At 44.8% G+C, this 22650-nt stretch overlaps 1 protein-coding gene and 1 non-coding gene across 3 annotated transcripts in view; one reads left to right on the forward strand and one right to left on the reverse strand.

Annotated features, from left to right (window-relative positions):
• The first annotated feature begins 12797 nt into the window (after positions 1-12797).
• Positions 12798-22650, forward strand: part of Parp8 (poly(ADP-ribose) polymerase family member 8) — a 174632-nt gene continuing 164779 nt past the window's right edge. For both annotated transcript variants that reach the window (XM_038322765.1, XM_038322764.1), the window contains exons 1-3: positions 12798-12992; positions 13080-13181; positions 14094-14148. In XM_038322765.1, the coding sequence (XP_038178693.1) occupies positions 12887-12992; positions 13080-13181; positions 14094-14148 (263 nt within the window). In that variant the 5' untranslated portion in view covers positions 12798-12886. The remainder of the gene's footprint in view (positions 12993-13079; positions 13182-14093; positions 14149-22650) is intronic.
• Trnan-guu lies at positions 19192-19265 on the reverse strand. The gene has a single exon. It is a non-coding gene; the product is annotated as a tRNA-Asn (tRNA).

Here is a 22650-nt window from a genome sequence, read left to right on the forward strand (position 1 = left end):
TTAGGATTGAATTGAATGTGTTTTTTATGGGAACACCATCATTTTCACAATAATAATGAGCATAGGATGTCTTCTTATTGTTTAGCATTTGTCTAAATTTGTTTTTTTTCCCAGTGCCTTAAAAGTTTTATTGTAGAGATCTTTCATTTCCTTGGTTAGTTCCACTCTCTATTTATTTATTTATTTATTTATTGGTTTTCCAAGACAGGGTTTCTCTGTAGCTTTAGGGCCTGTCCTGGAACTAGCTGTTGTAGATCAGGCTGACCTTGTATTCACAGGGATTTACCTGCCTCTGCCTCCTGAGTGCTGGAATTAAAGGCGTGCACCACCACTGCCTGGCTCCCTTGCTGTATCTATTTATTTAATTTTTTTTTGGTTTTTCGAGATTATTTAATTTTTATTAAGGCTGTTGTGCATGGTATTGTCCCATGATTTCCTTTTCAGTCTGTTTATAACTAGTAATAGAAAAACTAGTTGAACTAAATGGGTTTATCAGTTCTAAGATTTGTTGATGTAGTCTTTAACAACTCTTCTACAAAGAATCATTTCATCTGCAAATAGAGATGATACATTGACTACTTCTTTTGTATTCATCCCTCTTCTTTCTTTCTTTCTTTCTTTCCTCTTATTGCTCTAGCTAAGACTTCAACACTATATTGAGCAGGAGAAAGTGTGCGCTCTCCTTTTTTCTTGATTAAACAGGGACTGGAATTTTTCTTAGCATGCTGCTGTCTACTGGTTTGTTACATATAGCCTACTTATTAACTTGTTTACAAAATAAAATTCTAGATTTACAGCGTCTAGATGGTGTGAACAGCTATTTTCTCTAAACTGCAACTTTTTTTTCTGGAGGGAGGAAAGGGGCTCATAAGGGTCCTTAAGCCCATGAACTCACAAGGGTCCATGACTCTCCCCAAGCAAGAAAGGAGACTTGGGAGAAGCTGCTTGTGAATTGGGAGCTCCAGGGATGTGGTTTTTCAGAATCATTACCTATGCTCTGGTAGGCTATTTGGTGAAACATTTGCTATCAAGTCATCCACGCTCCTGTAAATGGCCCTAATAAACTCATTAATTCACCAAGTTAGACTAGATGGAATCATTTCTTTTTCCTGTTGCTGATGCTCTTTCCAGAGCAAAAAGTCGCACAACAGGAGAACAGATTTTCTTTCCATTGCCCTCCTCCTTCCATTCTTTCTTTTCCTCGTTCTGTGGGCCATGAGGGGCAGCGGATTCCAGGTAGGGATCCACAGGTTCCTGAGTGGCGGCAGTGGGCAGCATGCCATGAGACCACGGAGGGCCACGAAGGCAGCTAGTTCCCAGGCAGGAAACTACGAGTGGCCCACGGGCAACAAGGGGCATCGAGTCCAAAGCAGGGAGCTGTGTGGCAGGTGAGAGACCTCAGCCACACAGCCAGTCCCTCAAGGAGAGACAGCCAGATAGGTACTCCATGCAGAGTAAGTGGGTATTTATTTAGTAGGCTATGGAGGCCAAAGGAAGGGGAGAAGGGAGAAGAGTGAAGGAAGAAAGAAGAGAGGGAGGGAGGGAGGGAGGGAGAGGGAGAGGAGCTGTGACAATAGCTACCTCTTTGGGAGAGAGACAGAAAAAGAAGGTGATCAAACTGGAAGCAGAAGAAAGATTCACCTGCCTCAGTGGATGAGGGAGGGAGTTGATGAGGCTTACCTCTTAAAGGGACAGGACAGACCATTACACCTTCTGTTTTGGCCTTATGAGAGCTGAGATTACAAATGTGACCGCTCAAACCAGTTCCTAGCTTCTCATTCTTAAAAAAAAATCCATACACACACAAAGAAAAACAAATCTAAACTCCTAGAGCCATAAACCCTTCATGCAAGAGACATGCAAGAGACAGGAGACTCTGAGTGCAGGCAGTCTCTATAGCCCCCACTTCGGCCATGAAAGAGAACAGAAGTTTGTTTAGTTCCTGTTTCTTCAGGAATAAAACGTGCTGCAGGAAAGGCTTGCATCAGGCAGCAGTCTTGAGGGCCCTCGAGAGCTGAGCTTGAGTCTGTGCACATTGCAGAGTGTGTTGCCCAACCGCTCCTTAGGGTCAACTTCCCCTCCAGCTCTTGTGCCCATCACCCCTTTGCAGGAGGTTGAAGTGTGTCTGGGCTTGCCAGTAGACAGTGATTTCCTTAAAATGCCACTGGATAAAAGAGTTTCAAAGTAGTTAATAAGGAAGAAGAGCTCCCTGCTGTTGATCCATGCTCGCCATAAAGCTGACTCTGGGGTTTTGCAGAGGCTTCTACTGGTACCCAGTAAACAGCATCTAAATGGGCATCAAGAAACAGGAACTAGCAATTTTTTTTTTGAGTTGGAGAAAATACAGTAACTATAAATATTGAAATTAGTGAAGTGCAACAATGTTAATTTTTCATCTTTGTTGTAGTATAAAATTCTCATTAGGAGAAAGAAGTTATCATTTAAAAAAATCTATTATTAGGAAATTGGGAGTTAGTTTCTTTTAAAGTATGCTAAAATGTTTTCAAATTCTGCCAGCTGAGGTTGGGCTGAGGTTCAGTGGTATACCATTTGTCTAGCATACAGGAGGCTGTGTGTTCAGTCCTCAAACCTTCCAGAAGAAAAAAAAAACAGATCTGGTCAATAAAACCTGATGTATGTATTATTTTAAGAAATTGGCTGCCAGGCGGTAGTGGTGCGTGCCTTTAATCCCAGCACTCAGGAGGCAGAGGCAGGCAGATCTCTGTGAGTTCAAAACCAGCCTAGTCTACAGAGTAAGTTCCAGGAAAATCAAGGCTACACAGAGAAACCCTGTCTTGAAAAACCAAAAAAGAAAGAAAGAAAGAAAGAAAGAAAGAAAGAAAGAAAGAAAGATGCCAAAAATTAATGTCATTACTGAAAAACTACAAATGAAGAAACAAGAAGTAGAGACATCCACACCCAGCGATTAGAACTCAGTGTTTTGCTATGATTGCCACACTATGGACATACAACTCTTAAGATGTTAAGAATCTGACTTTATAAAGATTTGCTTTTATATTCTCTCTTCAGCTTAAAATTATAGACATAAAGCAAGCATGACAAAGTGGGAAGGAGCATGAAGACATGTCATTTTGCAAAACTTACCTGGTTTGGAGCGGTAGTGGTCTTGCCTACTTCCGGCAGCATTTGATTGATTTCCTTTGTCTTTACTGTTTGTGTCAGTAAAGTTAATTGTTACTATGGTAGCGCCGAATCACAAGTTCTCCTGAACTCAGCTGCTTCACGCAGTCTTCTCTCCTGTGCCAGCACATGATCGGAGAGGGTCTAGCCTGGGCATGGTTCCAATTGTAACTTGGATCCAGTTTGCCCTGTGCATCCATCTTTCTTCTGAGATCCAGTAAATCATTTAAATGTTGTTTTTCTCCTTGTGTTGGCAGAAGTAGAAGGCACCAAGTTAGGCTACAAAATGCATACTTCAAACAACACCTTCTTCTCCTTCTTCTCCTTCTTCTCCTTCTCCTTCTTCTTCTTCCCTGCTTCTTCTTCTTCTCTTCTTCTTCTTCTTCCTCTTCCTCTTCCTCTTCTTCTTCTTCTTCTTCCTCCTCCTCCTCCTCCTCCTCCTCCTTCTTCTTATTTTTTTTTTTATTTTTTGAGACAGGGTTTTTCTGTAGCTTTGGGGCCTTTCCTGGAACTAGCTCTTGTAGACCAGGCTGACCTCGAACTCACAGAGATCTGCCTGCCCGTACCTCCTGAGTGTTGGGATTAAAGGTGTGTACCACCACTGCCTGGCCAAGCTTCTAGTTCTTATGTACCTGCATACAATCTATTGTTTGACATGAGTCGCGAGGTACACCCAAAGTCAGAAGTCAGTAATGTTTACTCCACTGGGTACAAGGCTAAAGGAAATCCCATATGCAGCAAAAAAATGAGCAGCATATTCCTCTCATACAGATTGATAGCCAGGAAGAACTTTGAAGAATAATCTACCTGATTCATTTTTTTATGATGGAGCATAGTTTGTTTTATGAATGTTTGAAGTAATTATGGTCTATTGATACTATGTAATTACATTTTATTCACAGATATTTCCCCTATGACTTTTTTTCCATGAATTACTTACTTTCATAAGATGAGCGGAGAAGAATTGGTACGATGGCTCATGACTGCAATCTCCAGCTCTGAGGAGGCAAAAGCTGGGGGATTGCTATGAATTTTTCTTTTGTTTTATTTTTTAAAGATAATTTTATTTCTAATTATGTATATAGGTGGAGTACAGAAAAGGACACCAGATCCCTTAGAGCTGGAGATAGAGGCAATTGTGAGCCTTTAATGTGGTGATCCTGGGAACCAAACTCTGGTCTTCTGTAAGAGCAGTATGAACTCTTAGCCACTGAGCCATCTCTCCAGGCATGGCTATCTAACAAGGCCAGTCTATCTAACATAGTGAGTTCTGGGTCACCCAGGGCTACAAAGCGAGATCCTGTCTCAGTTCCCTTCTCATGAAAAATAGAAGATGGGAAAAGAAAAGCTATCAATAGCATTGGACTTCAATGGGTTGCTCTGAAACTGATTTTTTTTTTTATCTGCAACAGTGGTGGCAATATTAGCTCTAAATCCTCGTTTCATTACTAACTCCCTTCATAGACTAGAAGTTTCAACACACCAGGTGTGGTAGGGCACTCTTGGGATTCCATCAAATAGAAGATGAGGGCAGGAGGATGAGGAATTCAAGGTCATCTCGGGCTAACTATAAACATTGAGTCTGAGGCCAGTCTCAAGAAAATCTTACATCTTACGGAGCGATAGTTTTAAATATGAAGTGTTCTTTACACAATGGAAAGTCTAAAGACAGCAAGAGAGTCAGGCTTAGGGCTGTGCTAGCTCTGAATCTGCTGTTAAGGATCTGGAACTTGGAAAAGAGGAAGCAGGAGCTTGGGCTGCTCTGATGCCGAACAACTTTGAGGGTGCCTGCCCACAGAGGCCCTTACGCCTTCCTAGATATGAAACTTTCACAACAAGGTCACTCTGCAAAGAACTCTCCTGTGTCTTACTAATCCAAAGAGACTGTGTTGCCACTGCTGCTGTCCCCGTTCTATAGTTTCTTCCGGAGCAACCTGGAAAGAACCGTGATTACTTTTCAGAGGGGATCTTTTTTGCTCAGAGACATTGTCTTTAAGCCAGATCTTCTCATTTGCCTGCCTTTCTACTGAAACGAGGTGTGTGTGTGTGTGTGTGTGTGTGTCTGTTGTCCTTGGGACAGAAGGTGTCTCATCTTGGGTGCAGGTAACTCAGGAGTTAGGACTTGGCACAATCAGGGTCACACAGAACTTCAACTGAGTCTGTGGCTTGACCCTGGGTTCTTGTCCTGGGAATCTGAAGACTTAAACTCAAGGGCAACTGGAAGGATGAGTTTAAACGGTGTGAGGAAGCCATCAAGGAGGAAGCTTGATCTGCTGGAGAACTCTGAAAGCTAGCGATGTTTTGAAAGGGGTTCCAAGGGGGTGTGGGGGGACCCAAGCTGTTTATCTAAGGGCTTTTTATAGGGTAGAAACAGGATGAAGCCTGGGTAATTTCTGTTGCTATTGGTTAACCCTCTGAGCATTTCACTAGCTGAGTCAACGAAGACCCATATGCTCTACTGTATGTTCTCCTGACCCAACCACAAAGTAGATCAGGTTCTCTTCAAGTTCCATTAGGGAGTGGCCATACCTTGAAGACCTTTTCTCTCCACCTCAGTCTTGTCTTGACTGGCTGTCTACTGGTCATTAACCCAGGCTGCATAGCTGGTCATGTTAGCATTGCAGATGTCACAGCCTTTACTTAACTCATGGGAGGATCTGCCGATTGTTAATCGCCCTCTACTCTCTGTTTTCTTCTTTAAGTGCTCAGCATAGAGTTGTGTCATGAAGCTAACTCCTACTACAGATCCGAAGATAAAACTATTTTTTTTTAATCTCATCTTTTACTCCTGGTCTGGGGTGATCTGAGGAAGTCTCTCTCCTGAAAGAGGTGGAGATTTTTTCCAAAGGTATCAATGTTAGTCTGCTGCAGTTGGCTTGATTAGATTCACCATTATAAGGAAGCAACATGCCTTGCTATGTTCTTCAAGGAGAGGGAACCAGTTAACTTGCCAACACTGGCTCATAATCTTTCTATTCGTCTAATCTGGCCAGCTTAATCTCACATTCGGCTGCAAGCCCTTTCAGTTCTCATCCTCTGTGTTCCCAACATTGCTATTTTAACCCTACCATTCTTTAGAACCCAGCCTTTGTTTTTAATCTTATCATAACCAACCACTAAGTTATACATTCAGTCTCTTCCTTCCTTCTGCCCACTTCCCTCCCAAAATCCTTTCCTCTTTTTCTTCCTGTCTTTGAGGCAGGGTTCTGTACCTCAGGCTGGCCTCAAACTTGTTTGTAGCTGAAGATGGCCTTGAAACCCAGAATCCTGTGCTTCTGCATCCCCCACACTGGGATTACAGCATAGCTGGGTGTCTACCAACTGATGCACAACCTCGGTTCTTCCTTCCTTAACTCCTTCCTTCTTTCTTTTGTACTTTTTTAGTGTATGTGTGTGTGTGTGTTTGTGTGTGTATGTGTGTGTGTTGGGATGCATGTGAAAGTCAGAAGACAACGTTCAAAGGTCAGTTCTCTCCATCAGTCATGAGGGTTCGGGGAATCAAATTCAGTTCATCATGCCTGGCAGCAAGCACCTTTACCTATTGATCCATCTTACCCTGGCCTCTCTCCTTTCTTTCATAAATAAACTTGAGAGAGAGAGAGAGAGAGAGAGAGAGAGAGAGAGAGAGAGAACAGGAGAGTGAGTACGAGCAATTGTAAGATGAAGAGAGGGGAGAGAATGTGAGTGAGAGAGACTGGGAGACAATATAAAATCCAATTTAGTTCATACTTCTATTGGGCAGGCCCACACCTAAAATAACCTAGACAGTAAAGAAAAATATGCGAGGGTTGGCAACCTTTTTGCTGGAAGTTTGCTAATATCAACATTTCAGGAGGCTGGTGTGCCAAGTGGCATGAGAAAGTAGACTTGGACCATGTGGGGTAGATGAGTTACTGGCTCAGATTCGAAGCAGTGCTGCTGCCATGGTCACACCTGGCCCTGCTGGAATGGAGCTGCGATTGGGCCTGGCATGTTTCCAGCCTATGACACAGGCTAAGATTGATCTACTTCCTGAATCACTTCCTTAAAACTGCAAGCCTCTAACGTAGGGCAACTGTTCATGCTGCCGTCTGCCAATTTTGCCATGCAAAACTCTGTTGAAGACGGCAACCTGCAGAGACTGAGCAAGTTTTGCCATGTGTTTCTCTTTCACAATCTTCCTGTGGCAGAGAAATCGGTGTGTACAGTCCTGCTTTATAGTTTTGGGGGGCCTGGAACTCTTTATGCAGACTAGGATGACAGTAAACTTGCAGCTATCCTCCTACCTCTGCCTTTGGGTACTGAGATTACAGGCATATGGTGTCATGCCCAACAGTGTCTTTATCGAAGTGTTTGATTCCTTTATTACTGGTGTTATATCTTCAAGGTTTCATTTATAGCCATGGCCCTGTTCTCTCCCTGTTTCCATGTAGTGGCATGACAAGGGATTAATATTCAACTTCCTGGTGCAGAAGAAAGACTGGCTAAGTGGTGATTCTAACTTCCATGGTTTAATAGTCTGACCATAGCTTATTCCATGATACTAATATGAAATCACTACATGTGAATCATTGGATGTGGAGCTGGGAAAAGAATTGAACCAGGTAGATTTGAAAGTTTATGGGTGTCAAATGCAGCACTCCACTGTGTTCAGATCTTCCCGCTGCCTTTAAACCTATTTCACACTTTCTTTACCCTCGACTTTCTTTCCCACACTTGGCCTTCCTTGCAATCCAGCCTCCACCTCTAGGGCTCTGAACCCTAGGCTCTTCTTTGCTGTTTCCATTTTGCTTCATGGAAGGCTACAATCCCCTGTCTTTTAACAAGTTTTGTGAAGTACGGTCTGTGTTTCACACATCAGCTGAAATAAGGGAGAAAGGCTTTTGAAGAGGGCAAATTACTCAGGCTCAGAGCCACTTAAGAAAGGAAGACAAATAGTAAATGTAATAGGTGCGGCTGCTGGGGCATGCCCAGAGGACACGCACTAGTCAGGACAGCCTGTCCCTGTGAGTATCACTCTGTGACCGAACCATGCAGATCGAAGACATTATTTCCTTCATAAGACACACGTCCCATGAAGATTAAGTCTTGAGAAATGGAGTCAGTTGGCTGACTGAGTAATTTTGATTTTGTCTTTTTGTTGTTTTGTTGGTTTTGAAACAGGTTCTCACCCTCTATCCCAGGTTGGTTGGCCTGGAACTCACTGTTTAGCTCAGTCTTGCCTCAGCCTCGTGTGTCTCCTTCCTCAGCCTCCCTTCCTCGCTCATGTTCCCAGAACATAAGCAAGCAATACCACACCTGGCTGAAATGACTTTTTCTCTTCCAGACTAGCAACCCATCAGGAAGTGCTGTGTTATAATTTCCCTATAAGCATATGGTCCCTAAACATGTGAGTGGATACTAGAATCTTAGATATAGCATAAATTATCACAGTCCTTCATCTGTGTGTCAACATTGGCTGCTCAGGAATTGGGCCCTTGATGTGATGGGGGTAGACAATCCTTCCCCATTGTATCCAGATGGTACATGTGTGAGATTAGCAGAGGACAATTTACTCATTATTTAAAAGACTACCAAGGCTGAGCAGCAGAAAGAGGAGGAAAGTGAGTTCTCACTGAAGTGAGCTTCTAGTTCGGCTCCTGAAGGCCCTGGTTCCTCTCACGGAGCCATGCCAGCTCCACTGTCAGGGACCAGCCTTGACAGAAATACCTCTTGCCAGGGTAGAGGCATGGGGGTTTAGAAATATTAATAAAAATATGGAAATGCAGATGAAAATAATAAAATGAAGAAGTATAGAATGGTATCTGGAGGGAATTCCAGTGAGTACTGAAATTTGCCTGCATTTAATTTCCAATTTCTTTAAATACCCCTGATCCCAAAAGGTAGGGGTAAGACAAAAAACTGCATTAACATAATAGAATGAAACGGACATATCAATAGAATGTCACTAGCTATGTCCATAGTTAAATATTCTGTTGCTAGAACAAAACAAGTCACACTCACACCCTTGACCTGTAGGCAAACCACTCCCTGGGTGTAATCCAAAGTTATTTCCATAAGGGAACTGGAACTTACTTGATAAAAAACATATCTACTTCTCTATTCCTGAAATACAAAATCTCACCTGTTGACAATAACCTTGAGAGAGAGAGAGAGAGAGAGAGAGAGAGAGAGAGAGAGAGAGAGAGAACTCTGAGTAACAACTAGGTGGGGTTTTTGTTGGAGGTAGAAACAGACAATAACCTTGAAGCAACTAGAGCTAAGTTCCAACTCTCTGACCTTTGTTCAACGCGGAAACAGGCTCACATTTTCGGGCCTCCATACTCCACCAGCCAGCAAATCCCATGCAGTCTTCTCTGCTTTCAGCTAGAGTTCTTCCATGCAACCAAATGGTGCCTGTCAAATAGTGACTCAGAACGAGACTTCCAAAAGGGAAGGCTAGATTGTGATTGCCGGCAAGAAGACAATGAGCCTAGGAAGAGGCACCTGCTTGACAGTTCCCTCAGTTACCTTCAGGATCTCCAAAGAGTGCCAGGTGCATAGGACATACCGCCATGGACTAGAGGATAGCGCTAGTCCTGAAATTATAAGTTACTTGTAACAAATTCATCCAAACAACATGCTAGAAAACTACTGCATGTAGTGGCAGAACAATGAGAAATTTGTCAATATAGGGGAGACAAGCACATTTATACTAAATAGTTTTATTCCTGTATGTATATGTTTAGCTTATAATAGAATGATGTACTTGTAAATTTAGGAGTGGGCAAGAACGAGGAGAGAGGAATGTTCTTTTGTTGTCTGAGGTGTCTACAGCAAAGCAGCTAGGGGGGACTCGAACCCACCAGGTCCTAATCAGGACTCATCCAGTGGCAGAGAGTTGCTATACAGCTGTAGGTGCAGTGTATCTAGAGAATGTGGAGCGCTCTTTTTTTCAGTTCAATGGGGATGACTGAATATGCCAGCATGCCGTGTTTCTTATCTGCTCGGCGAGGTGGGATGCAATCTCTTCCTTTTGGTGTGGCAGAATTGAATCTGATCTTCTCTTCCACATCATGCCACCACTGTCAGGAATCGGAGAGAGGGAAGATCTGAGCCACTTCAGTTACTGTTGGGAACTTAGGCTGATAGAGACACTGACTGAGAGCCGTGTACCTTACTCACAAAGGCTGTGAGGAAAAACCCCTCTTGTTTCAGCCAGCACTGAGGTCATGAAGACGGAACCTGCCTCCCTAAAGCCGTTGCTGAAGGAGTCAAGCATCATTAAAGCACTGTTAAACAAATGTTACTGGCAATGGGATTTTGTTGAAAATATCCTCTCTCTCTCTCTCTCTCTCTCTCTCTCTCTCTCTCTCTCTCTCTCTCTCTCTCTCTCTCTCTCTGTGTGTGTGTGTGTGTGTGTGTGTGTGTCTGTGTGTGGTTTTTCGAGACAGGGTTTCTTTGTAGCTTGAAAGTATCTTTTTTAGTGTTTTTTATGTTGCAGACTAGGGTAAATTGATGCCTTAACTTGCAAGCTTCACTACCCTTTCTTGATGTCTCGACTGCCATAAGCACAGGGTTATCAATCAAGTAGCCAGCCCAAATCCAAATACTCTCACCCTATCCACTAGCCATTCTGAACACTTCACAGGAGCCTTGAGGAAGCTATACTGCAATCACCATGGCTTTTCCCCTCTGGGGTAGAAGAAGCAATCCAGGTAATGAAGTATAACTCCAACTGCTAATGTTACTGTCTCAGACATGAGTGTTTCAAATAGCTAGTGTGGGACTTTGTCCCACCAGGCACCTTGGTAAACTCTAGGTGACCTTGAAGCCTTCTCTACCCCTACCAGGTGGAGACTTTCCCTAATAACCCACCGGAAGGCCCTGATTGGTGTCAACATGGTCCTTGGTGAGTAACTACTAGGATTGGTTCAAACACTATCACCACACCCCTTTTCTAGCTATAGAAACAGATTGTTTGGCTCACTTTAGCGGAGAAGACACGCCCCTCTGAGCCCCTCCCCCACCCCATTGCAGCGTTAACCTTTAGAGAAGTCTTCTCAAGCAAAGTAGTGCAGGAAACTGAAGGCCTTGTTTGGTCTCTGGAAGAGTTTCTGAGTATTGCAAGCCTCAAGGGATGCAAATTGGAGCAATCATAGGCCTGGGGCTCATATCACTCCAAGGCCTGTAGGAGAACTTGAACACTGGAAAGCCCCACCTAATTGCTGCAGGATGCTGTCTTCTGTTGTCACCCACAACTGTCAGCAACTGATGATTACAAAAGAGGTTAAGTCTGAGACTACAGATACACAAAGGCTGGAGATGGGCCAGCCTCCAACCTGAGTGTCAAGAGCAGTAAGCGTCTGGATTCTACAAGGTTTGAGATGATAATACTCCTCTGGGTTTGTCTGTTCAGCCCCTAGGCCTGGGGCGCTCACCCAGGCTCGCCAGCACAGGAAGAACCTCTCGCCTACTCACCATTGCCTACTCACTATTCCTATCTGGAAGATGAAAAGGCCCAGGACCAGCTAGCTGATTGATAATGCCTCCTTTATTCCAGACACTGTTTGGTTTTGGAATGCAAAACAAAATGAGCCTGGTTTGCCAAGGGAAAGTTCCCAGTGAAAATGCTAAAGTACTTAGTGGAACCCCATCCACCTTAAGTATGGGAATAAGGATGGGTCAGCTACTATAAGCTTGAGGCAGTGCAGGAGCGAGGATCTCAGCAGTATCCCCTTTCTGCTAAGGATAACAGGGCTGAAGAAGCTTTTCCCTTGAGCAGCCCGCAGAAGGGTAGCTTTTGAATAGGTCCCAAGCCAGCCCCCTCTTCTAGGGAGACCCTGGCACATTCCAGCTGCGCCTGTCAATTTCTTATTAACAGCTTAGAGGGAAGAACTGGGGAGTCTTTGGAGTCTCGCAGAAAGGGTTTCATTTTCTAAAGAGATCCTCAAAGCGGCTGAACTTCAACCTGGGAGAAAAACAAAACAAAACAAAACCAACCAACCAATAACAACAACAAAACCCCATCACTACCACTACCAAAAAATGAAGGCATTAAGGAAATAGGGGAGTGATTCTGGAGTAATCTCTAGGCTTTCCCCTTTCTTGTCTAATGTGACTACAAGGAAAGATTTGTTCACTTTATTTATTTTTAATTCGTGAAGATTTTTCTTTTCCTCCTTTCTCCCTTCCAGCCACTCCGGCTTGGGTTTCCATATGACTCATAATTCCTTCTGAAAGTGGAGTCGAATTCATAAAAGTGGTGGAAGGAGGGGGGTGCGGGAGAGGTTGGGAGCCCCAGGGAGTCTTCACTACCTACACTGTCACTCAGCTCCCGGCGCGAGTGGCGGTCGGGGGTGGGGAAATCCAGACTGCACGGATGGCGAATACTATTAAAGCCCCAGCGGCGCGCAGCCGGGCTCGGTGACCCGCGGCCGGTGCGGGAGGGTCTGCGGCGGGCGGGCGGCGCTGCAGCAGCCTGGGCACGGCCGCCGCCCGCGGGCGCGAGTGTGCGCGGGTGTGGGAAGGCCGGCGTGCGGGCCGCGAGGGGTGTGCGCGCGTGAGTCGGAGCGGGGCTCGCCCCTCGCCGGCGCCCGCAGCTCCAAGGCTGCCGGTCCTCCAGCGGTCCCCGGCCCCCTTTGGGCCCCTAGGCTCTCCACGGCCGTCAGTCCGGGCGGGGGAGGGAGAAAGTGAGACTCGGTGTCATCACCATCCATTGTCAGAAGGGGAGGAAATTGGAATCCAGCAGCGGCGAGCAGCAGCAGCTGGGCGGTCACATCTGGGAATGCAAAGCCGACCTCCCCCTCCTCCTCCTCCTCCTCCACCTCCTCCTCTCTCACCCGGGATCACTTCCGAAACCACTTCGCCTTCAGCCCCTGCCTCGGCCAGAGGTTTCATTTTTAACTGAATATTTACGAAAGCTGGAAGCGTGCGAGGGGGGTGGGGTGGGGTGGAAATAGCGGCTGCTTCTTTTCCAGGGATTTATTTAATGGGGATGTGTTCAAGGCAAGAGAGAATTCAGAAGGATATCGACATCGTGATCCAGAAGTCCAGAGCCGAGAAAGACTGCCTGTTTGCAGGTGAGTTGTTGCCTCCCGGATCCTGGGACCCGGAGCCAGTCTTCCCTCTGGCCACCCCCCTGCCCAGATTTCTGACCGCGACGCGTGCGGCTTGGGGTTGGGGGGGAGTGTGTGGCTGCAAGTCCCCGTTCCCGGTGCATTTGGAAACAGCTGCAGCGTCGTGAGCTGGAGCCCCAAGGGGGAGGGGGCACGAGCCCCCTCTCCCCCGCCCCCCAGCTTTGACAGGCCAGGGCAGCCTCGGGCTCCGGGGTCAGCAGAACCCGCGCGGTCGGAGCGCAGGGGCCGGGCGCTGGATTCCAGCCACCGGCGCTGCCCAGAGCATCCTCCCGGCTCCGGCAGCCGCGGCCGAGCAGGCGGGTTTGCGCCAAGGGCCGAACGGCGGCGGCCGGGAGGGGACCGGCTGCGCTGCGCTGCGCTGCTCCGCTCGGCGCCACCGAGGCCCCGGGAGAAGGCAGCGCTGGGCCGAGCTCCCGCCCCCTTGCTTGCACCCGCTCCTCGGCGAGCGCACACACACAGCGCCGGGGACCGAATGGATTCCTGGGGCTCCCGAGCTACGCAGGCCCAACCTAGGGGTCCCTTCGCGTCCATCTTTGCTCCCCCGAGGCCGAGAGCAGTTCGGGCTTCGCAGCCCAAAGCCTGGCTGGGGCTGCTTCCGGCCGCCTGGCTGGGAAATTCCCGCCGTTGCCATGGCACCCGGCACTTGTTGCGGGGGGCAGACTCCCGCTGCACCCCGCGGGGTGCTCGGCATCCCCCCCCCCTCCGGCACCGTAGCCGTGCCCACCCCTCGTTCTCTAGCCCTCTATTCCCTCCTAATGGGGCCTTCTGGGCTCAGATGAAATAGCAGGTTCAAGACAGAATGGGGTTAAAAACAACCCACCCAGGGTGGCTTTTTAACAAGACTTTTTGTTTCAGATTTCAGATACTCAGACTCCACCTTTACTTTCACCTACGTTGGCGGCCCCAAAAGGTATTTATGTGTATAGAGTTGCTTCATTTCCTGTTCACACGCTTGTGTTTCCTTTGTTCAGAGCGTGTTCCGTGTTTGGGTATTTTGCTTGTTTGTTTAATTCTTGGGGCTGCTTTCTGGTTGCATTCCTGTACTGATGTCTCCCGATTTTATTATAGCAGGAGGAAAATGAGTATGTTTGAAGGTTTTTCTTTTTTTTTCTCTAAAGCTACACTACGGGCAATGAGCAGAGAACTCTCATGTTAAGAAACTGTTTTGCTCCAGTAGTAAATTGCTCTTTACGCGTTCTGGATTTGACACAGGCAAACCGGTGCAAAATTGGAGTATTGAGCTTGTAGTGGAATACGAGAAAGACATAAAATAGTTTGATCCCCAGTGGTGATTTTTTTCCCCGATGAGTTGGGGCTGTATTGTTTCCATTTTCCTGAAGGTTGACATAAGAGATAAGTGTGCAGTCTGTCAGTTCTCCTTGCTTGTATGTGTGTGTGTGTGTGTGTGTGTGTGTGTTTCTCGCCCCCAAGAAGTGGGTATTTTGGTTTTCACATTATCGTAGGAAAGCTTTTGGAGAGTTTTATGTAGCTGGAATGGATGACTTTTTCTTCTGAGGAAAAATGAGAAATGCATATTTGAGTAGTACATTGTCAAGGCTTTGATGCTGCCCTAATCCAGTTTTATATTGAGGAAGTAGAATTAACATCAAATGTTTCTATAAAACACACTTTTTCATGGTTAGGGTTTTCTTTCTTTATCCTTTTAGGGACAACTGATTTTAAAGAGCTTTGGGTATTGTCAGGGACTTAGTCTATGGAGACTCTTTAGCCTAGCGCAGTTGTTAGGAGTCGACATTCAAAATAGCTTGACTACATTCCAAAATATCTCTTAACTAATGGAAACATTTATGAATGTAGAAATTGCAAGGAAGCTTTCATCTGTAAATATTTTCAAAAGCTTGATTGATTTAATGTGTACCTTTAAAATACTTAGAACTTATTCCATATCCTTTATTTCAAAAATACAAAAAATAAAATCTTAGTTGGTATGGCTATCCTGTACCCAAATACAGTCCACCCTAAGTCCCAGGATTGGCATAACATTGATTGACTAGTTGAGAATATCAGTGAATTATCAAGCTTCATTGTCTCTGGGGGAGAGACTAAATTATATTATTTCTTAATTTTTGAGAGTATCATCATTTTTGTAATTATGGATCAAATTAAGTTAGAGGATGTTTGATTAAATTAACGCTGCTCCTACACTTAATATTCAGAGGACATGCATATATGAATGTCCTCTTGGAGTATTATAAGGGCTAAAACATGCTATGTGGCCATTGAAAACATTCTGAGACAATCAGGTGGAGTCAGATGTCATCCCCCTTTAGTGGAGTGTGGTGACAGGCATACCCTAAGTGGGCCTTTCTTTGAGGAATTGTGTGTGTGTGTGTGTGTGTGTGTGTGTGTGTGTGCATGCATGCATGCACATGTTTCTTCTGTAACCCAGGCTGGCCTAGAACTCAAGGTAGTCCTCCTGCCTCAGCCTCCCAGGTGCTCTGATTTATGATAAGGCACTTGTGGTCCCAGTGTCTGTACCAAGAGAGGCACTCTGTGAATTTAATCTCTTACATCTGCCAGATGTTGCAGTTAAGATTCTTTATCAGCAATTACTGAGCTAGGGTTCAGTAGTGCGAGGTGGAGAAGTTACGAAAGTCCCTAGGAACGTCTAAGGTGTTGGGTGAACAATTAACTAATCACAATAACATCAGTTTTCATTGTAGGAACCAGTACCACGGCTGCTCTTGAAGTAAGAGATAGTTCCATTCCTATGTCATTTTATTAAGAAGTAATGTTTTTCCTTTGTGCCTATTTAAATATCTGGGGCTTGTGTGTATAATGTGGAAAGAAGAAAAAGGTAGAGCTGCATGTTTGTTTTGCTTTCTCGAGGCTTGTTCTTTCGGTGCAGCAAATATAAAGTTGCTTAACACAGGGTAGCAGGAAATTTCTTATGTTTGTACTCAAGGGCAGATTTTTTTTTTTTTTTACCCACAGTTATTATCCACTCCCCAATCTGAAATATCCATCAGGTGTTGAAAATTAAAATGACCCTGCTGGATCTTGAGTTATTTTTGTATTTTTAGTATTGTTTTGGAGACAGTCTCATTGTAACTCAGGCTGCCCTGGGACTCACTATATTGACCAGTCTGGTTTTGGACTGGTGTTCGTCCTGCCTCTGCCTCCTGTGTGGTGGAGTTAATAGACACGATCAACAACACCAGCTCTGTCTTGATTTAATGTGCTCACCAACTTATAGCATTGGATTTATGTGGTCATTGCAAATAAATTACGTTCCCCACTGAAGGAAGTCTTCTACAGAGAGCAGGACATGCTTATTTTGGATTGTTTTCACCTGCTGTTTCATTTAAGCCACTAGAAATCATTTCCAATTCAAGTTGTAGATAAAGTTTAACATACCGTTTAATATCTCGCACTTTCTAAGAATGAATTACGTGCTTCAGACATTATAAATGCCGACCATCCCTGGTTCCACGCAAAGAGGGAATAACGAACTCTCATTTTTTTTTTTTTTTTTTTTTTTTTTTTTTTTTAACTTTAGTGTTTCTGTAGATAAGAGGAAATGCAGAAAGGTGATTTGATTGCTGGGCCTGAAGTAGCAGCCTTGTTGCCTTTCATTAAATGGTCCTCGTATGGCCAAAGTGCTTGTTAATATTGTTGTTAATATTGTTAATATTGTTAATATTGGGTGTCCTGCCTTGGTGGGCTCCAGGTGAGGAGTGAGCAGGAGGAAACGGTTGGCTCACAGCTCTGCCTGGTGGGCGAGTGCGTGGGGACTCTCTGCTCACTTTGGGATGTGCTGAGAGTCGGAGACGGTTCACTTAGTGTGGCCTCGCTGCTTACTCGGTTAACTTGAGGGAGCACCGGTGTGAACCCCTGTGCTGTCACACTCCTGGCCATGCCCTGCTTCCTGCCCATAGGCTCCGTGACCTTCCTGAGAATGCAGACAGGTTCACACAAACACAGCAGAGCTTCACAGACACTTGTGATGTTTACTGTCCGCTGGTTGGGAAAAGGTGTTAACTGTCGTGAGCATTGGTTTTCCTGCCATTCACCCGTTTGACTTTGGCGATATATTATAACTGTTTAACTTATTCAACCTAGCGGCAGTCCTTAAAACACTCCCTGTTCCCACCCCTCAATTCCAATGCCAATTGGGTGTTGCTAATAGGCCTCAATTTTCCCTGAGTTAGAGTTCATGAAAAAAAAAATAATTTTTTTTTTCTCTTACACTTTGTCACGCTTGTGCCCTCCTGGCATTTCCCTTTTCCTATATGAGTGAACAGGACATTCCTAAAAACCTCTGAGGATTGGCGCTCAGATTTTGCATCTTGCTTGTGGTCAGACATGGAATTAGTGCCAGAAGGAAAAGAATGGCTGAAATGGATGGTACCAGATAACAAGGAGATTGGAAGGCCGACTAAGTCCTGGGGCCAGACGTTATCAAAGTTGAGGCCAGAACCAAAAACCCAGTTGTCCCGACTGCAGATTGCTCTCTGATTCTCTGAGCTTTTTAACCATGAAAGATTATGAAACAAAAACAGATTTTAGAAACCTAAGAATCACAGTTTAGATTGTTGTAAGTTTTGAATGGGTGGAAAAATTGCTAAACTGGTAAAGGCACCTGCCACTAGCCTGATGACCCGTGTTCAGTCCCTGGTGCTCACACAGCCTAAGGAAAGAACCAGTTCCCCGAAAGTGCCCTCTGGTCCCTTTGGCTTGTGCCTCTGCAGGTGTGTGGGTGTACACATACACTTGTGTGTGTTTACAGGTGCGGGCAAAATAAGTTAAAAATATTTTGAAACTAGACATGCCAAAAGGAAGAAAAATTAAGTACACCACAGAATTTATCTAACGCCTATTAACGTGTTGTTTTAGGCTTTTGGAATTTTTGTGTTTTTATACACATACAATGTACACCTCCAAAGACTGGATTATGTTTTTCTGGAGGTCACGTTTCTGTGTGTGGCCAGAGGGACTGAACCGAGAGTCCTACCACTGGTCTGCACGCTCCTTCGTTTATTCTGTCTATCCAGACAGTGTCTCACGACCCAGGCTAGACTTAAACCCACTCTAAGAGCCCCGACTAGTCTTGCCCTTGTGATATTCCTGCCTCAATTTCCAGAGGAGCTGACATGACAGCCTCGAGTCACTGGTGCTGGCTGAAAAGTCACATTTTACAACATAACATTAATTCTTTCCCTTTTGAAAGGACATGAGGATAATGACGTGTTCGTTCAATGGAGAGATTCCCTGTCAAAAACCATGACTGCACCTTAATATTTAATGTTAACTATAATATTTAAGCTGAGTATACCAAATACCTAAACTATCAACGCCTGGGCATCTGAGGCAGAAGAATTAAGAAGTTCAGGCCAATCTGGCCTATGTATTGAAACCCTATTTTTAAAAAGAATCCTAGTATTTATATTAGATATTATGAAGTCTGAAGTGCAATATTCGATAGAAATTGTACATGTGCCTGCCCATGTATATCCTCAGTTTATGGGTATCCCTCTTTCATGACATCCCAGGTGGACTGACATCTTTTTTTTTTTTTGTTTTGTTTTTTTTTTCCTCATGGTTTATTTTTTTTTTATATTTAAAAATTTCCATCTCCTTCCCTCCTCCTCCCCCCTCCCTCCCCTCCTTCTCCCCTTTCTCTCCCCTCCTTCTCCCCCTTCCCTCCCCTCCCCTCCACCCATACCTCCCCTCCCTCCCTCTCAAGGCCAAGGAGCCATCAGGGTTCCCCACTCTATGCTAAGACCAAGGTCCTCCCAGCTCCCCCCAGGTCCAGGAAGGTGATCGACCAAGCTGAGAAGGCTCCCACAGAGCCCGTCCATGAAGAACAATCAGAGCCCAGAGCCATTGTCCTTTGCTTCTCAGTCAGCCCCCGCTGTTGGCCACACTCAGAGAGACGGGTTTGGTCGCATGATCCATCAGTCCCATTCCAACTGGAGTGGCTAAAGGCCATCGTCCCTGGGTGGGCTTGAACCACCAACCTTTCGGTTAACAGCCGAACGCGCTAACCGATTGCGCCACAGAGACGGTGCTGGACTGACATCTTTTGGAGCATACTTCCTTACCCAGGGAAATGCTTTGGAGCATTGGGTCATAGGATTAGTACTCCTGTCTCTCAAAATGTTCTCCCTGGACCTTTCTGCCTATACTCTGCCCTCTATCTTTTTACCATGGAATCCCTGGGCACTACTCATTGTTGAGATGCTTGCTAAGACAACGTTTTCATCTCAGAAATCTTTTCCCGGAACCCTTCCCTGTAGGACTCTGCTAGATGTTTCTAAAGCCGTGTCATAATAGATAGATGCTTCTCTACACAAGAAGGGGTGATGTCTTCATCCATCCACAGGAAGATGATGTAACAGTGGGTTGATATGCATTGGTGACACCTAACCTACCCAATACCCTGTTTTAGCAACACAATACACTGCCAAGTTTGGGTTTCCCCTCGTGATGGATGGGCTGACTGGAAGTTGCCGAGTATCACAGGAGTGTATCTGATATCTTAGGGCTAGTCTGGGAAAAGATAAAAATTCAAAAATCGAAGGCAGTTTGCTGCTGTTTGCATATTGCTTTTGCATTATTATAAAGTGGAAAGTTTCGGGTAAAGCTGTTTTCATTAGGGACTGTCTGTTTTGAAATGAATTGCCTGTTTATATCTCTCTGTAAGCATTTTAGAGAAGGAACCTTGTCCTGCTCGCTGTGGTTTCCCTCATCTCCCAAGCACTGCATACTATTCTTTCTCTATAAGTAGATGCTTTATGAATTATGAGATGAATGCTAAGAAATTTGGCAGACCAGAAGGAATTTTCTAACTTAAATGACCAAATACGGCAATACTTGGACACCTGAGAGAGCCCCCACTCTGGTGCTGCCGCTTGCAACAGAATTTCATATGAATCCAGAGTGTCGAAAGTTGCCTGGCCGAGTTACAATTCCTGTTTTCTGTCTCTAGATTCAAATTGTGTTTAGGGGGTCAGACAGACACATAATGCTGTTGTTTAAGATAGCACTGTGGTTATTTGACAGAACATAGATTCAAACTCTTTACTATAGAAATAATCTCTTTAACATACATAGATCTAATCTACATGGGTAGTAGAAAAAGACAAGATCTCCTGAGTAAATTGGGAGCATGGAGACCTTGGGAGAGGGTTGAAGGGGAGGGGAGAGGCAAGGAGGGAAACAAAGAAAAATGTAGAGCTCAAAATCAATAAAAAAGCAAACACTATAAAAAATAACAAAAAAGAAATAACCTCTTTAATATTAAAACTAGCATATTTCTTTTGTTAGTGGGGGCTTGCTTACCATGATTTAATGTTAGATTAGTTACTATCCAAAAGACTGGCTTAAAAGCATCTTCCTTAAAGTGCTGACAGGCTGCCTCAGATGCTGGAGTGACTGGGGTGGGAATGTGAGGGTGGTGAAGAAGTGAATGGGTACCTGGTGATCCCTGCTCCAGTGGGGATTGCACCTAGGGCCTTATGCTTGCTAAGCAAGTGCTCTACCGTTGAGCTATAGCTCTTAAATCTCTAGCTGCTCATCTGGGAGTGGTGATGCTCCTTTGTAATCCTAGCTCTTGGGAAGCAGAGGCAGGGATGTTTCTGCACGTTCTGGGTAGGGCAGCTACATAGTGAACTCCGACTTAGAAAAGACAGCAGCAGCTCTAGCACCCCCTCCCCTCGGCGGCTCCGTCTTGTGTACTTGTTTCCAAAAGAGTTCATTATTAAATGGAATTTCAAGCCGCTGACGTAAAGGAACCTGCGGTTTAACATGAATGAGACTTTATTGGAGCGTATATAGTTAAGATATTTAACCTTTATTTTGTGGATTAAGGTAATGCTATTCATGATGCTTATTTTGCCGAACCTAGTCTTGGCAGAGCTCCTGCCCTCCCTTCTCTCACCCCTGTGTTTACCCTAAAGAAAAGTAGGCATTTTGTTGGGTACTTTACGTTTTACAGCTGAAGGAATTGGGCGTAGGGTAATTCAAAGTAGGTTAGCGTTTGCACAAGACAGTAGGGGTATAGTTCAGTACAAGTCAATGTTTACGAAATGTTTAAGGACATTGGTTCAACTGGCGTGACCAGAGTGGTTGGGAATATTTGTGGACAGGGAGGGATTGCTGAAGGGATATTTTCCAGAAAAAAAAAATCTGCTGGTTGAGAAGAGAGGTGCCAGGCCCAGTGCAAAGCATAATAGTTGGAAAATTATGCACCATGGCTCTGGAATCCGTAGGCAAATATTTGGCTAATCCTTTTAAATTCCCCGTCATACTCTGCAGCATAAAAAATCTAAGTAAAATTCCCTCAATTTTGAAAATATTTTGTAATTCTGTACCTGGATTTGCCTCTCTGTAGCTTGTGTATTAATAGGTGACTATTGCTGTTAGGTGCCCACCGATTTAGTCAGTTTATTTTAGGCAAGTATTGACATGGGGTATTTTTATTTCATTTCTGAAATACCATTTTCCTGTACCTCGGTGAACACCAGTCAGAAATATAATAATGATACCTATTTTAGTATTTGAGACAAGGTCTCACTCAAAGGCACAGTCTAGGCCCTTAACTAGAAATCTTCCTGGCTTAGCCCCCCAAGAGTCTGGATTAGAGGTGCACGTCACCACAGTCGCGCCAAAAATTATATTTTTAGAAATGTATTTTTGTATGTGTGTGTGCGGCGTGTGTTATGCCTGAGTTCTGTGTGAAGGGGCTTGTACTCTAGGGTACATGTGTGGATGTCAGAGGACAATCTCAGGTGTTGACTCTCAGTCTTTCATCTTGTGTGAAACATGTCTCCTTGTTGCTTTCCCGTGTCCATACTGGGATGGCCTGGAGCTACCAGGGGCTTCTCCTTTCTCTATGTCCCACGTACCCCAGAGGAGTACTGGAATTACAAACATGTAACACCACATTTGGCTTTCACTGGGTTCCAGGGATCTGCGGTCAGGCCATCAACCTCTACCAGAGCCCTGTGTCCCCGCCATGGAATGTATTAACGTCCTTATCCCAGCTTTTATCTATTTTTGTATGTGCTGTAATTGAGGTTTCCTCTTACACTCACCTTCGGGGATGCTTGACACTGCCCCCTGAGCCCTTGTCGTCGTCATTCAGTTCAGCATGTCAAAACATACCATTTCCTCTTCAGAACAAGCTATTTCCTATGGCCTTTTCCTGAACAAAATCCTATCTGAGCCAGGATTGGGAGTCAGTGTCCGACTTCACACCGCCAGACATGCCAGACATCCTTGAAGTCCCACTCACCTCTACATAGGAGTTGCCTTTGGCACCAACATCTCCACTTTCCATTGACCCATTGACCTCAATTTAGACCACTAGCACTTTAATAGAGTGGCCTTTAAGAATCGTGATTATCGTATTCTAACCCATTCAGTTTCTTTTTTTTTTTAAACTTTT

Source organism: Arvicola amphibius, chromosome 3 (assembly GCF_903992535.2).
Source record: "Arvicola amphibius chromosome 3, mArvAmp1.2, whole genome shotgun sequence".
Lineage (NCBI taxonomy): Eukaryota > Metazoa > Chordata > Mammalia > Rodentia > Cricetidae > Arvicola > Arvicola amphibius.